General features: G+C 37.8%; 1 protein-coding gene across 19 annotated transcripts in view; it reads right to left on the bottom strand.

Moving 5' to 3' along the window:
• The window catches only part of rimbp2 (RIMS binding protein 2), a 199,095-nt gene that overhangs the window by 52,934 nt on the left and 129,653 nt on the right, over positions 1 to 16,508 (bottom strand). For all 19 annotated transcript variants that reach the window (XM_031902438.1, XM_031902444.1, XM_031902408.1 and 16 more), the window contains 2 exon segments: positions 12,549 to 12,671; positions 289 to 393 (listed from right to left, as the gene is read on the bottom strand). In XM_031902438.1, the coding sequence (XP_031758298.1) occupies positions 289 to 393; positions 12,549 to 12,671 (228 nt within the window).

Raw genomic sequence — 16,508 nt, 5'->3', positions numbered from 1 at the left:
TGTATTTCTCAACTCCTAGCTCTGTCTAGGATGTTAAATAATCTTAAAGTGCTGCGTAAATTGATGGCACTAGATAAAATAATAATAATAATAACCAACTTGCATTTTTGTGCTCATGCCTTTTAAGCCACTAGAAATGCATTTATCTTTACTTTTTATGTAAAGGCAGTCCAAATAAATAGCACACGTCAACCATGTTTTGCCTTTATTGAAGGCATATGATCAGTATTACAAGGGGAGTATTACCAGCCTTGTTACAGAAGAACTGCTGCTGACAGTGTCTCTTACCTTTTGTAGGAGATCGATCTCCTGTTGCTTTGCATTGAGGACAGCCAAGGCTTGCTCATGCTCCAATTCCAGCTGTTGCCGCCGTTCAGCAGCCTCTCGCATATGCTGTTGGAAATAACAAGAGCACTAGTTTAGGTGATTATAAAGTTTCTCTATCATCCTCAAGTTATTCCAGTCGCTCAGTGCAGCATAGTAGCACACACTATAGAATCAGAATTTGAATTTCAAGTAAACCTGTGAAAGCTTTTATGGATGCCCAATGCGGGCTAATGGTGCGGAAGCAAGACTTGAACTATATTTCCTAAGTTTTTTTAAGCTCTGCCATACAGTATTTAGAGGTATCATATTAGATACTGAGGATCTGATGTGGATTTGCACTGCTGAAACAGTTATTAAGCTTAGTGATGTCTTGACTTACCACGAGAATAAACAACAAATTATTTAACACCATTGTTATAAGAGGTACGATCCCAACTGTACAGCAATGGGGGTTAATACAGTGGAAGAAAGCATTTGCATACCCCTAGGTACTCTAGGTAGTTGTCAAAAGGCCACCTTTGTTTGTAATAATGGTTTTGAAAAGAGCTTTATTCACTGATAAGCCATCTTTAAAATATATCTATTTTAGGAAGAACTCTTTTTTGTTAGATTTTTTTTAGATCTATGAGTGTTCGTTATTTGAACTATATTGTAAGAATAGTAAGTATATCTGCAAGAAGAGAGTAGTGGGCTGGAGTTACAGCAGCTGATTTTAGGGATTAGGAGTAGACAAAATAACCAGTTGATAGTTGTTATTGTTGACAGGCATTGATTAAAATGCTTAAAAACAGTGGAAAGGCACACATTTCATGCATGACAAATGTCCTTCCTGCCTTTGTGAAGCAGGCATCTGCACCGCATTATGTGTCAGCAGATTTAACCCACTCCTTACAGGGTTGCTGGAATCATAGGGTCCCACAGTGCAGAGCATTACATACAAACGTATAACATTTATTTCTGTACAGAGGTTTTATTGCCTTGTACACAAGTACTAGTCTCTGGGGGACATTGTGCAGGAGATTAAAGCAACTGTTAAAATCTCCAATGTGCCCAGTCCTCAGTGTGTGTAGATATTAGCCAGTAGATGGGTAGCTGGGTGGAATGCCGCCCTTGAAATTGTGCTACCCTAGGTCTGGGACTTTGTGGCCTCCCCACAAACCCAAGCCTGCATGGCGGCCGAAAGGCCTCTCTCCCCATATTTTACAATAGGGGCTACACCACATGAGTTATTTCTATAGTTCTGTAATTTGCACCATACAATTGAGTAGTCGGCTGAAAAGCCCTCTGTTAAATATGCCGCTATTTATCTCACAGTCTAAACGGCTGCAACTGGGGGCAGGGAGAGGTTGTTTAAAATAATCAATCTGACTTTACTTTCAGTTTTTTAGATTTCGCCCTCTTTAATGCAAGAAATAACAACAACCTATACACATTTCTTAATTAAAACATTAGGCAAAAAGTAAGCCCTATTCATTGAACTCATGCTGAAAGGAAGGGGGGTATACTGTCCCTTTAAAAGACATCAGACCTGAGCCCTGCACCATAAGGTCTAAAGATAGGGGAGTGTAGGCTCTGTAATAGCTTATCATCACTTGTTTTATTAACATTATATTATCAGAGAGCCCTTCCTGAGCAGCCTACATGCACTGCATCTTGATTACCTCTGTAGGCAGTCACCTTGGCAACCAGTGGACTTAGGTTATGAAAGTTATAGCCCGGAAGGAAATACCTGCAAGCTCATATTATCATCTCCCAGCAACCCAAAGACTTAGGCATTGAAAATTCATTCCTAGCTGATCAGGATCTCTGAGAAGAGCTCAGTTACCTCTTTAACTGCCTCATGGCTGCGAGTTACTTATCATTTTTTCTGTTCCAAGCCTTTTTTATTAGGTGCAATAAAGCAGCAGATGGTATAACAACAAAGAGACTGTGGATTGCAGTCATGGGATGAAGCTTATCAAATCATAGAACCAGGTTCTTTAAATACTGTATATACAATTAATAAGAAAAAGCAGAAGTGTTAAGAATCACCCTATGTGGCTTAACTCTGAGGTAAAGAAGTTAATAGGGAGAAAAAGGAAAGCTTTTAAGAAATATAAGTCAGAGGGGACAGTAGCTGCGTTTAATGATTATAAACACTGTAACAAGTGTTGTAAAACAGCAATCCGGAAGGCAAAGATAGAAAATGAGGAGCGCATCGCGGCCGAGGCCAAGACTAACCCCAAAAAGTTTTTTAAGTATATTAATAGTAAAAAGATGCAGGTTGAGGGTGTGGCCCAATTGAGTTATAATAACAATATGGTTACAGCGCATACAGAAAAGGCAGATGTGCTTAACCAGTTCTTTTCTTCTGTGTATACAGTAGAGGAGCCAGAGGGCCAAGTCCCACCCAATAGCTGCACTGTTGCCTCAGCTCCAACTACACAGTGGTTGGCACAGGATATGGTGCTTAAAGGGTTACACACGATAAATGTAAACAAGGCACCTGGGCCAGATGGAATACACCCTCGGGTACTGAGAGAGCTAGGGGCAGAATTGCAGTGGCCCTTGTTTCTGATATTCTCAGACTCTCTTTCATCAGGTATGGTACCTAGGGATTGGAAGAAGGCGAATGTCATTCCCATATTTAAAAAGGGAGTAAGATCTCAGCCTGGCAATTATAGGCCTGTAAGTTTGACATCCGTGGTGGGCAAGTTATTTGTTAAGCTTGTTAAGGGATCACATTCAAAATTATGTAGTGGAGAATGCCATTATGAGCAGTAATCAGCATGGCTTTATGAAGGACAGGTCATGTCAGACCAATTTAATTGCTTTTTATGATGAGGTAAGTAAGAAGCTGGACAGTGAGGATGCAGTAGATATAATCTATTTGGATTTTGCCAAAGCATTTGATAACGTTCCCCACAAACGACTGCTTTCTAAGCTAAGGTCTATTGGTCTTAGTGAAGTCGTTTGCACATGGATAGAAAACTGGCTACAGGATCGGGTACAGAGGGTGGTTGTTAATGGCACATTCTCTACTTGGAATAAGGTCCTCAGTGGGGTCCCTCAGGGTTCTGTACTGGGTCCACTTTTGTTTAACTTGTTCATAAATGACTTAGGGGAGGGTATTATGAGTAATGTATCAGTGTTTGCAGATGACACAAAACTCTGCAGACCAGTCAATTCTATCCAGGATGTGACATCACTGCAGCAGGATCTTGACCAACTGGCAATCTGGGCAGCTAAGTGGCAGATAAGATTTAATGTGGATAAATGTAAGGTTATGCACTTGGGATGTAAAAATATGCAAGCCCCGTATACCCTTAATGGGACTGCACTAGGCAAATCCATAATGGAGAAGGACCTTGGAGTCCTTGTAGATAATAAACTTGGCTGTAGCAAGCAATGCCAGGCAGCAGCTGTAAGGGCAAACAAGGTTTTGAGCTGTATTAAAAGGGGGTATAGATTCACGGGAGGAGGGGGTTATTCTTCCCCTTTACAGAGCGCTGGTAAGGCCCCATCTAGAATATGCTGTTCAGTTTTGGTCTCCAGTGCTCAAACGGGACATTATTGAGTTAGAGAGGGTCCAGAGAAGGGCAACTAAGTTGGTAAAGGGTATGGAAAGTCTCAGTTATGAAGAAAGACTGGCCAAGTTGGGTCTGTTTACACTGGAGAAGAGGCGCTTAAGAGGTGACATGATAATTATGTATAAATATATAAGGGGATCATATAATAACCTTTCTAATGTTTTATTTACCAGTAGGTCCTTCCAACGGACACGAGGGCACCCACTCCGTTTAGAAGAAGGGAGGTTCCATTTAAATATTCGGAAAGGATTTTTTACAGTGAGAGCTGTGAAGTTGTGGAATTCCCTCCCCGAATCAGTCGTACTGGCTGATACATTATATAGCTTTAAGAAGGGGCTGGATGGATTCTTAGCAAGTGAGGGAATACAGGGTTATGGGAGATAGCTCTTAGTACTAGTTGTTCCAGGGACTGGTCCGATTGCCTTCTTGGAGTCAGGAAGGAATTTTTTCCCCTCTGCGGCAAATTAGAGAGGCTTCAGATGGGGTTTTTTGCCTTCCTCTGGATCAACTAGTAGTTAGGCAGGTTAGATATAGGCATTATGGTTGAACTTGATGGACGTATGTCTTTTTTCAACCCAACTTACTATGTTACAATACAATAGGGCTCAAATTGTTTTCCTGTTAAAACTGAGCATTTTATTTCCACAGGATGATGCTTTTAAAAATTAGATTGTAAAAAATATTTTAATATATAGTGATAAAGCTGCAGCTCAACTCAACTAAAAAAGTTTCAAATATATATATATATGTATTTATATATATATAGATATACACAAATACATGCCAGCATATAGTGCCCCAAGTGGTCAAGTTTGATTTTTTTTCTGGATTTTAGTTTTTTTGCATTTAAAAAACTTGAATGTCAGGTATGTATTAATTGCAAAAAACCTCATAGACTAATATAATTTCTGCTACAGCAGGTACCCTACCCATAGTAAGATCACTCCAGTCAGCCAGAGGTAAACTTTCCCACAAACCAAATCTAAGCAGCTCTTAGAGAGCACTTGCTTCTAATGCTTAACTTTTTGCAGGGTGCCTTTATTTAGCCATCCAAATCCACAATTGTTGTGCCTTCTTCTGCATCCTGAGGAAGCAGACTACATTCAGGGGTATCGAAATGTATATGGCACACGTTAAGGAGCACTTAAAAAATGCTTACTGTAGCAAATCCTGCTGCTACTGGACTGACCTTCAAAGTGACACTAAAAAACTACTCTTGCCAACCTGATTGTCCCCCCCACAAAAAATCTTCAGAGGGGTCCAAGTGCACAGTAGATTTACCTGGCCCCCACCCACTCTCCTACCTGACAGCTGGCATACAGAAGAGAAGTATGCACAGCATTAAAGGAAGCCTGCTTGCCCCTGCCCAGTCAGACCCCATGGTCTGGGCCCTGCTCTACCATTGCCCCACCCCTGACCGTGGGGTCTAGTGATGTGCGGGCCGGGCTGATACCCGTGAGAAAAACTCGATCCACACATTAATAGTGGGGTCTGCTTCCATATGGGCACAAACTAGATTATGAGAATAACCCCTTATATATTATAAGTGGCCCTTTTCTTGTGTAATCTGATTACTAATGGAAGAAACCCTAATGTGTACAATGTTAAAGCTTACATAAAGGGGATTCCTAGGCACTGAAATGCATTATCCTGAATATAGAACTGGGATTAAAATTAGGTGGTTCTTCAACAACACTGCACTTAACAGCAAAATACATAATCATCATGCTTTGAACTAGATTACAGCAAATCAGTCTCCATTCATGTATTCCTATGCACACTTCTCTATTTTAGTATCGCACAATTTCAGATGACTCTTCTGCACTTGCTTTTACTGAAAACCTGAAATCTTTTCATTTTAGCTTCTATCTGGCAATTCTGCTTCCCCTTTTACTCCAATAATGACAAAATGTCTTTGTACTCTTTAATAAAATGAGAAAACTGTATTTCTGTGTAGTAGGTGTGCTTTTATGGCTGTACTTTCTCTGTTGTAAAGCAATGCAGAATATGCTGGAACTTTATAAATATAGTAAAATGTCAATTTTACATACCATGATTTTTAGTTTTCCCTCATTTTACACTATTTTTTGTGGTCCCACCATCATGTATTTCCCTGATTTTACATTTTCTGGCCCCTTAAAAACATAAAATGGTGGTTCTACTATAATAGCAGTCCTAATAATATCCTAACTTGGACTTTTTTAAAGACAGGTACTAAATAATTCTACTTTCACATAAGGTTCTCATGATGCCAGAGAGAAATACATTAGTGAGGCACCTAACTAGTGCTACCAATAACTCTATCAGGGAAAAAGCAAACAGATCCTTACAATCCATATTTTTGCCCCAAGCAGCAACACCTTTCCCTGTCACTCGCTAGTGTGTGATGGTAAATGGAAGCTGTATTGACAAATCCCTGCTTTCTGATTCTGCTCACATCTCATGGAGTGCAATGTCTACGGTAACCCTTATTTCATCTGGGAATCAGCGTCTCCTATTTATGTGCTTTAGTCCTGACAGTTTCCATCAAAATATCCTTGCAGGTATGAAAGTAAAAACAAAAACTAGCCCCCTTCCTATGTCTGTTAACTCTTCTCTTGTTTCTAATGTTGACATTATATAAAGTCTCAGTCGGGTCACTAAATACTGGCCAGGTGGCAACCATTCTTATAGGGAAAATGGTGAATAGTGAATGTATACATCTGGCCACAATGATGATGAATGTGTCTATTCTGGTGTGAGCATATCCCAAAAATATGTACTGGTGGTGATGGTGTTCCCATTCACATTTTATGTGAATCTCATGATGCCAGAGAGAAATACACTAGTGAGGCACTTAGCTAGTGCTACCAATAACTGTTTCTATCAAGGAAACACTCATCCTTACAATCCATATTTTTGCCAGAATGTGTCTGTTCTGGTATGAGCATACCCAGTAATATGTACTGGTGGTGATGGTGTTCACAAATTTTACAACTGGAAAGAAGAATCAGGGCCCAAATAATACTATCTTAGCATTACCTATTGGGTTTATAAGAATCTGGTCGCTAACTGGTGGGCCATACAAGATCAAACTGCACTACTCTAATCATTATAACTGTCAAATGAACGAGTAACACCATAGCAATTGGCTAATGACCAGATACACAAGCATAACATCATTATTCAGCTACAACATCAAACCTGATTTCTCAATCACAATGCAAGTAAGCAATTTTGAACAGCCATAATGGGTTATATTAGAATAAGAGGCGGGCAAAGGGCTTTCGGTAGCTACTGCCAGGTATTGAACTATGGTATGAGGCTCATTCAATCAATGTAAGGGTTCACAAACTTATTATAGAGGCCTTGGAATATTATATGTTACTGTGCCTTTGATTTTAGTTAGTTTTAGCACCCACATGCCCACAGTGTGAATGTGAGTAACAGTACAAACAAGGGCATTATATTTAAACATTATTTATCACTGCAGTATCGGAAAGACATTCGGATATGTTTAACTGTGATAAATAGTGTTTATATGAATCATTTTTGTAAAGGAATGATGAATCCTCAAGCCATTCCGCAGTGCCTATTGATCTGCAAATGATTACAATATTCTGTGTATATCCTAGCAGTGCAGAACATCAGCACATTTTGGCAGAATTATTGCCTTTTGATGATTGACACGGTAAGATTTTTTTCTCATTACTAGCCACAAACACTGAGTTGTCATTGGAGATATCAATTACAATAGCTCTTCCATTGAGAGAGAAAAATTCATTATAGCAAAACAGTTCTCCCAAAAGATCACACAAGATTATTCCTTTAGTCTATATGCCATTTAATTTAGCCCCAGCAACCCTTTCAGAAGAGATCTGAGACTACACAAGGGTTTTGCAAAATAAGATTTTCTACAGAGATAGTCGGATTCTTCACAATGAATAATATGAGAAACATTCATAAAATACAGGTATGGGATTTAATACACTGAATGTTCTCAGGGAGGGGTTTTCAGGTTATGGGGTCTTACCCAATTGTGGAACATAATGCCTTAGAGCTTCCAAAAATGATAAACATTTAAAACCCAATAGGATTATTTTTCTATCAATGAGTATTTATCATTTATTTTTCATGCCTGTACTGTCTCAGCTTAAAAACAATGGCCTACCAGTTGGAATACAACTTTGTCAAAAGATTTTAAATACCAATTAGTCTATTTCTCGTCAGTTTGTCACTAAATATTTGCATGTTTTTTATTTGGTCAATAATTTGTCATTAAAAAAAATGTATAATTCTATCTCCTAAAGTTTTAGGAAAAAAAACATGAAGCCTATTGGGGACACAGCATTATTACATTAGGTACTTGTTCGTAGTTTAGCTATAAATGCTCTCCTTTCAGTTATATCAATTGACACTATAAAGGGAGCAATATCGAATGAGGTGTCCAATGGCCTATTTGTACTTAGATACTAATGAAACAGGGCTATTTAAACAATAGGGCTTATTAAATTATGGCATGGCAGGGTGTAAAGGTAATAAATCAAGGGCAACATTTGCATTCATCAGACACAAGATGGTCTTTTTATGACCATGGTTTGCCCACCCAACTAGGACCTCCATCCCCCACACATCCATGGCATGTTCATTACACTGCATCTAAAATTTGCCATAGCTACTGACAATCACGCTCCATTTTAATTAGGAGCATGTAATAAGAAACACTCCCTTTGCAGAATCTGATGTTTAGCACTCTGGACAGGCTGCTATTTCTGCACACTGCTTTCTCATGTTTGGAAGGCTCTTATACATTAATGCAAGCATCAGTATTATCCTTCAGGCATCAGTATTATCTTTGAGACAACAGAACACATCATTATCCAATTACGTTTTGAACTGTGACCTGGGATTCTAGACTACTTGATAATGGCATAATATGATTACTAAACATTTCCCTTTCTAGTATAGTGAATATCTGTTTTGGCTTGTGTAATGGTTGCAAGCTTACCTTTCTGTCCGGCAGTCTTGCAGGGAATCATGGGAGAGATTGCTGCTTTATCAGTCACACTAATTCTACTGAACAACTCATACAGAGGTTATGTGATAAAGAAAAATCGTGCTTAGGTCCTGTAACCCATAGCAACAACTTTACCAGTTTCTATGAAAGGTTTTACTCACGGCATTGCAGATGCTTCAATGCTTTTTAAATTCCTTAGCTTTCACAGATTTTACAACGTTCATTCTATCACCAGCCTATTTATGTACACTTTACCATCTGCCCGTCTTTTGTAGTTCTCTCCTGTCAGCCCTTCCATTGGCTTTCTATAACAAGCAACATTTTACAATTTAGGCTGTGACAACTCAAAAAAACAAGGTCTGGCATTACGGCCCTACAGAACTCATCTCACCACATTACTTTGTGCAATCTACTGTGCCCTTTTTGTCACTTATCACCTTCTTTCACAAGCCCCATCTCACTTGTTGAACCTTCTGCCATTCCACAAAACATTACCCATGTTACCCAACTTACTACTCCAAAGATATCTGTATTTTACAATCTCCTTTTGAATGTACTTATATTTTATCAGAAAAGATCAACTTAGCACCATCTAGTTTGGAACTACCTTGTTACACTACTCTTACAGAACTGCTTCACTCTTCATCTCATTGGTACTCAAGGACACGCCCCTCAGATCATAATTTAGTTTGTTGCTACTTTTATCAGTGCTGTTTCAGGGGCAAGGAAAAAGGGCGGGGGCATGAATTTGTTAGGCACCTCCCTATGGTTCTAACTGCTTACCTCAAACCCTGGACTGACATTGCTGAAAAACATGGCAGTCTGAAGTAGTATTTTATTGAGAACTTGTGCCGTCATTTGAATTTCTGTTCTGGAATCTGCACTCTGGCCCTGAGCATATGACCAGCAAAGTAGAAGTTTTTTCTCTGCTTTTTTTACTCTATTGCCACTTCGCAGATCCCAGACCAGCCTTAAAGGATTCCTGGGAAAAAAAAAAGATGGTGGCACATTTCTCAGAAAAGAGGAGCCAGCCCCAGGTCTGAGTTAATTGATTATAATAACTGGGGGATGCCTAACAAATCTGCACCCCCTCAATGATCCAGTGATTTCTACCTATGTTCTTGCTCAGAACCAGATAACACTGATGCATTATGAATGAAATATGAATGAAATCTTTTTTTGTGTCGTTTTGTTTCCTTATTCTCACTCATAGCCTTTGCTCTCTAACTATACGGATGCCAGACAGGCAAGCAAAACAAGTTTATAGAACAACAGCATGGGAATTAGAGATGCAGTGTATCATTACAGTATGGCCTACATTTGATAGCACTGCAGTTTATCTGTCCCAAGAATTCACTTATTTTGATGATTGTGGAGCTAATTGCAATTCTAGCTAAGAATGCGCTTCCCAAGAGACCCTTCAGCACATTAATTGCTTGGAATTAGATTTGATGTGTAACTTTTACTGATTTAGAATACACCATGGGAATCTATACATCTGGCAATGTATTTACAAAATACTGTGATAACTTCTTCTAAATGGAATATGATTATCCAAAGCTATGAGCAAAACAATGTGGTTCTTGTATTTAGATGCATTGCCTTGAGTCATAGTTTATGACACATTCAGTTAGCATTAAGGCATGTAAATTGGAAGGAGCCTAATTTCCACGTACATATAGATGGCCACATAGAACAATTAATTATAACAATAAGTTGTCTTACAATCCTTAAAATAGATTACAATACAATATAAATAAAGTACAAATTGCCAATACAAAAGAGAATGTTTAATAGCAACCGCAAAGTATATCTAAATGCCACAATAGTTTGATTGATGATAACAAAGAACAAGACCACAACTGCTTTATAATTAGTTACAAGAATCACAGAAGACAGACAAACTATACCCTTTTTTTCTAATGACCATGTTTTTTTGATGTTCACAATGAGGGTACTGCCATTTCCTTGAGATGCTTCATCAAAATGTTCATTTAAATTCAAATGTTAGTTATATTAAGAGTAGCACAAATCACAGCTGGCATTAGTGTTCTGTTACAGCCAATGAAAGAACTGCAGGTCTCCTGGTCTGACAGAGCAAGTGCTACTGTACATAACAAAGCTATCAGTGCTGTCCTTCAGCTGCAAAACTGTTGAACAAACCATCAGAAAACTGAAGGCCAGGCACTTTGTCTTAATCAACCAGAAGCACTATCTCTCAGGATATATGGAGTTGATTTATAATCCCTCAGTCATTTTTACCAAGTTACTGCTCAGTAAACCACTACAGAGAGCTTTAGATTTAACAGTTTTCCACACTTTATCAAAATAATTGCTCAGATAGTTCCCAAATGTTATGTGGAGATAAAGATTCAGATGTTGCGCAGAGCACACTGCTACCGCATAAACAATAACCCCCATATGTAATTAAGATCACCAAATTTGCACAGGAGCAGTAACCTATAGCAACCAACAAGCCAGGTGACCAGTAAATACTTCGCACTGATTGGTTGCTATGGGTTACTGCTCTTGGGCAAACTTAGTGCCTTTTCTTACATAACCCTATTAGCTTCAGCTGTTCAGAAGAGTCAAACACATTCTGATAAACTGACCACAATGAGCAATTGTATTACAACTTTCTTGACTGTCATGAAACATAATATAAGAGTTCACTGTTCAATATATCATAATTCAGTCCCATCTTATTTTAATTATAAAAAGTTCATATTTTCTTAACACCAGCTTCAAACCCTTTAATAGCTCAATAAAGATATCAGAAGATACAAAAATATGAAAAAATAAAAGGAATTCTATCTAAAGGCATTTACTGGTCACCTGTTTAACAGCCAACATCTTATAGGTTACCATGGGTAACCACCCAAATGTGCCATAATTACATATGGAGGAAATTGGCTCTATTGGAAAACAGGTTGATGAGATAGTAATAGACAGATACTATAATCATATCTTTCAGTTCTTATCTATTGCCAAGAAATAATTAGGCTACAGGGTTGTTATAAAAGTGAACAATATTACTTCAAACAACTAACTATTTCTTACCAAGATGAAGCTAAATCATAGTATAGGAAGACAGCAGGTATATAACATGTAACATTCAACCAGAAAATTGGATTCTCAGAATAAAAACTGAATAAACACTATAGAATGTATGTTATTTAAGGGAAAAGCAAACATTGGGCCCAATTTCAGTCAACTGTTGCTGTATTATTATAAGGGGCAACAATATGTATCACTAGCATTATACATACCAATAATTGTCTTCATCATTAATATCTACATTCACAGAATTATAATATATATCTACATTCACAGAACATCACAGAATTATGCTTTGAATGGGTATTAGTGCTTATGGCTGCTGTTTAGTTGCACTTAACACTAACACCAAATATGCAGTTAAACTCAAGAATTAAAGCCTTTATCAGTTTTAAGAAATGCATCACTTTGTAAAAAATACCTTCCTTTTACAAATCCTAAAAGAAAAAAAGATCAAACTGCTGTAAATCCTTTTGAAATTCCCAGTTTCCTAAATCTGCACATTTTTTTTTCCATTTTTGATGCGTTCATTTAATTTATGTAGGAGCAAAGTGAATGTAATAGTTACTCACTGGATTTTAATAGTCAAAAAACCTTACCTTTAGGACCTGCTCTAAGTTCTCCAGTTTGGCTTGGAGCTGGTATTTCTCCTTCACAGCCAAATCTCGTTCTCTGGTGACTATGACAAGGGTTTCTCTGAGCTGCTCATAGTCTGACTTCACCTGCAAAGATGATGAGAGTACATCAGTTGTGGGGAAAACAGATATTTGTGGACAATTAGAAACTACAGAAAAGAGGGAAAGGCAAACAGATATGCAAAAACTGGCAGAATTAATTTGTGCGGCAAGTTACTAATTTACTCATATAAACTCATTTATATTTTACTAACATTTATAGAAACAGTATTTTATTTCGCACTGTGCAGGATCCAATTGCTGACCAAGTTAATCGAATTGGAGAGAGAGTTGTGCTGCTTTATTCTTATTAATAATACAGATACATGTATGGGATCCCTTATCCGGAAACCCGTTATACAGAAAGCTCCGAATTACGGAAAGTCTGTCTCCCATAGACTCCATTTTAATCAAATAATTTAGAATTTTAAAACTGATTTCCTTTTTCTCTGAAAACAGAACCTTGTAATTGATCCCAACTAAGATATAATTAATCCTTATTGGATGCAAAACAATCCTATTTGGTTTAATTAATGCTTTATTGATTTTTTAGTTGACTAAAGCTGGCCATACGCGCCAGCAATTACTGGGAAATGAAACGCAACAAAACTTTATATATACAGTATACATGCACAAAGACACACACATTATACATATAAATGTAGTTGTAGCAAGACACTCCCCCAAAAATGCATCAGTACCACCAAAAAGAATTAATAACTATCTATAAAGAAATGGTCCACTCACTCATTTAAGGGACTTAAAAATAGAAAAAAACAAATGTTTATTTATTGTGTGCCCTTTCTTGTTATAGTTATTATAATTAAGGAAATACTCTGGGGAATAAAACCTTATTTCCAAACATATCAGTGTTTATGCTGAAGAAACAGTAAAGGACGTGTTGGGTTTCTGCTTGGTTTCAGCTTCATCAGCCTTTGTCTTTTATAGTTTAGAGCATTTCCTACAGGATAATTTGCTGAGGAAGATCTCTGCAACGTTGCCTGGCCAAGCAGATGCTAACATCTATGTACTTTGTGGCTCAAAAACATTAAACTTTCAGTACTCCCCAAATATAGAACAACTGTTATGCAAACATATACAGTACATGCAGTTCTCCATTAAAAATTGCACTGGTAGCCTCCTCCCCTGATCCCATTTATTATCAGGATGGTGCGTTTTTTTTAGAACATTTGGTGCAATAGTTGCAATTCACAAGATTTGAGGATTCAAAAAAACCAGCATTCATTATGATGATTTTATTGTGTGATAGTTACATAAAGGACACTCTCATAAGCTAAAGCCGTCAGTTTGATGTACTGCAACCTTGACCTCAAAGATCACTCATTTTAGTCCACAGTATTTCCAGCCATTAGTATAGTCCCTCTCCCAGAACATACCATGCATTAGTAGTTGTGCTCCTTCCCAAAAATGTTAATGTATTTTATGTAAACTGATTTCCCAAAGGCAGGTTGTAGGGAGTTGAGGAACAATTAAAGGTGAAAAAAAACCCCAAAAGAACTTCAAACACTAAAACAGCTGACTGCAAAACTGTTTCTTAAGGAAGTCCATGTACTACCTGCAACAAATCTCATACCTCCCAACTGTGCCCAATTTTAATAGCCCTTAGTCCCGGTTTCTTATTAAAAAGTCATATACCTTTGATTTCCTGCACTGAACACTAAAAAAGATATAAAGTTTCTCAAACTTAATTGTATGTATGTATGTATGTATATCTTTATTTATAAAGCGCTACTTATGTACGCAGTGCTGTACAGTAGAATTCATTAATACAGACAGGGGGTTAAAGATAATGGATAAATACAAAGTACAACAATAAATACAAATAAATACAAGGTGCAGTTGCAATAAGAGTCAGAAACACAAGATGAAGGAGGTCCCTGCCCCGTAGAGCTTACAATCTATATGGGAGGGGTAACTAACAGACACAAATGGGCAAAATTAATTAATTAGATAAGTAGGCTTTTGGCAGAGAGCCCAGAATACTCAACACCTGCACTTAGATACAATTGTAACTAATAAGCTAAACTGAGACTTGAAGCTTAAAGGGCAATTTCACCTTCATTAGCAAAACAGTAGTAACACATAAAACAAACAACCCCAAAACCCCCAGAAATGTGTTCAAACTTTACATAACCCGCCAAATTTTGTAAAATGGGAGTGGTATTTAGGATGCGTCCACAAAATGGGAGTGGTCAAAAAAAATTCCGCAGCATGAAGTGCAGCATTTCTTTCTTCCCATCTTTGCAATTTTTAAATGTTGGGAGCTATAGCAACAATAACAGCTTCACCCTGATACCCACCTCCCTTTGTAAATAGCAACACAACAGTAATATCTCCCCATTTGACATTTGTGATACCCTTACAGATAAATAATTGTGTTTGAGATACAGAGTATTTTTAATTGTTTTTTATTGTTCTAGTTTTGGCTGGTCGACTTATTGGTTTAAAATGTGTTTGGCAATCTCTTTTCTGTTATGAAATTCAACTTACACTGGATCCCTCTTGCACATCGGGACAGTAGCATTAAACCTTTATGATGAACTTTACATTTTCCTTTATTTATAGCATTTTGTGTTGGACCAGGTTTGACAGACCTGATATATGGCATCTAGATTCAAGTGTAGAGAGTATGTTTTGTGCTATGGGGCATGCCCTTGGATTCTTGTAGCCTATTTCTGTATATGTGCATGTATCCAGACTGCAGCAATCAGAATGGCAACCCCCTGTCCAAGAGGCTACACAATTTAGAGACAAGCAATTATATCAGCATCATCCAACAAGAATATTTTTCAGTTTATCAGGATCAGATCTTCGGCATCTCACATGGCCTGAAAATACAGTACTGCCTCTACAATAAGCACTAACATATCATTCCATGTCATGCACTGTCTGGCATCATTAACATCACAAATAAACCAAAGATCAACTAAGGTTTTCTGTATCTCCCACATGCCCTCATTTACTAACTGCATTCACAAACAATGTTCTTCCTATACTGCTTTAAAGTGAAATCACGTTATCCGCTGAACTGAAATCTCATCAGTTTATCAAGTGAACTTCATTCATTCATGCAGGTCAGGAGAGTTCTGCATAATGAATACAACTTGATCAGGTGGTATTGCTTTTATCTGTTTTATAATTGGATTTGTTGTTACAGATCAGATGTTAATCCAGCCTGCAATTTCTTGTTTCTGAGATGCATGTCATGTCATTTATAGTAAGAGATTTATTTTTGTGACAAATGTTTCTAGGGGTGCAATATAATACACACGCCATGTCCCTGGGATGAATGCTACATACTGCACTGAGAAAGGCAGAAGTGAGAGTTATGACTTTAAGAGGAAAGCCGGATTAGGGAACATCACTCAGACTTTCACATGGGAATGTCAGTTTATCAGTAAAGGTAAAAGCACAAGAGCAGAAACAGAAGTCATTATAACTGAGCTGCTGTCAAAGCCACTTTCTACACAGTTCCAGGTTATTACTGCTCTCCAAACATCCCCCTTTCTGTCAGCCGCAAGTAATTTATTATCTTAGTCCATCCCCAACCTGACAATCTGCTGTTACGTTTACATGTGAAGATGCACTTGCCTGGACTAAAATGCACCATTACACATTCCAATAGCTTGAGCTTTTTAATTATAAAAAACATTTTTCCTAAAGTAACCAAGCATTAGATTGATATTATCATCTCCGCACACATTAAGAAACGACAGAAGCAAGAATTGGGAACACAGGAAGAGGGATGACAGTCAAAATGATTATATTAGATATAGTGTAAAGGTTTGGCCATTGAAGGGAGCATTAGAGAGCAGGTCCTCCTGCCGTTTTCCTTAGTAGGGGGAGAGGTTAGGATAGGGTTAC

This window comes from Xenopus tropicalis, chromosome 1 (assembly GCF_000004195.4).
Source record: "Xenopus tropicalis strain Nigerian chromosome 1, UCB_Xtro_10.0, whole genome shotgun sequence".
Classification (NCBI taxonomy): domain Eukaryota; kingdom Metazoa; phylum Chordata; class Amphibia; order Anura; family Pipidae; genus Xenopus; species Xenopus tropicalis.
This window is presented reverse-complemented; position numbering and strand designations above follow the sequence as displayed.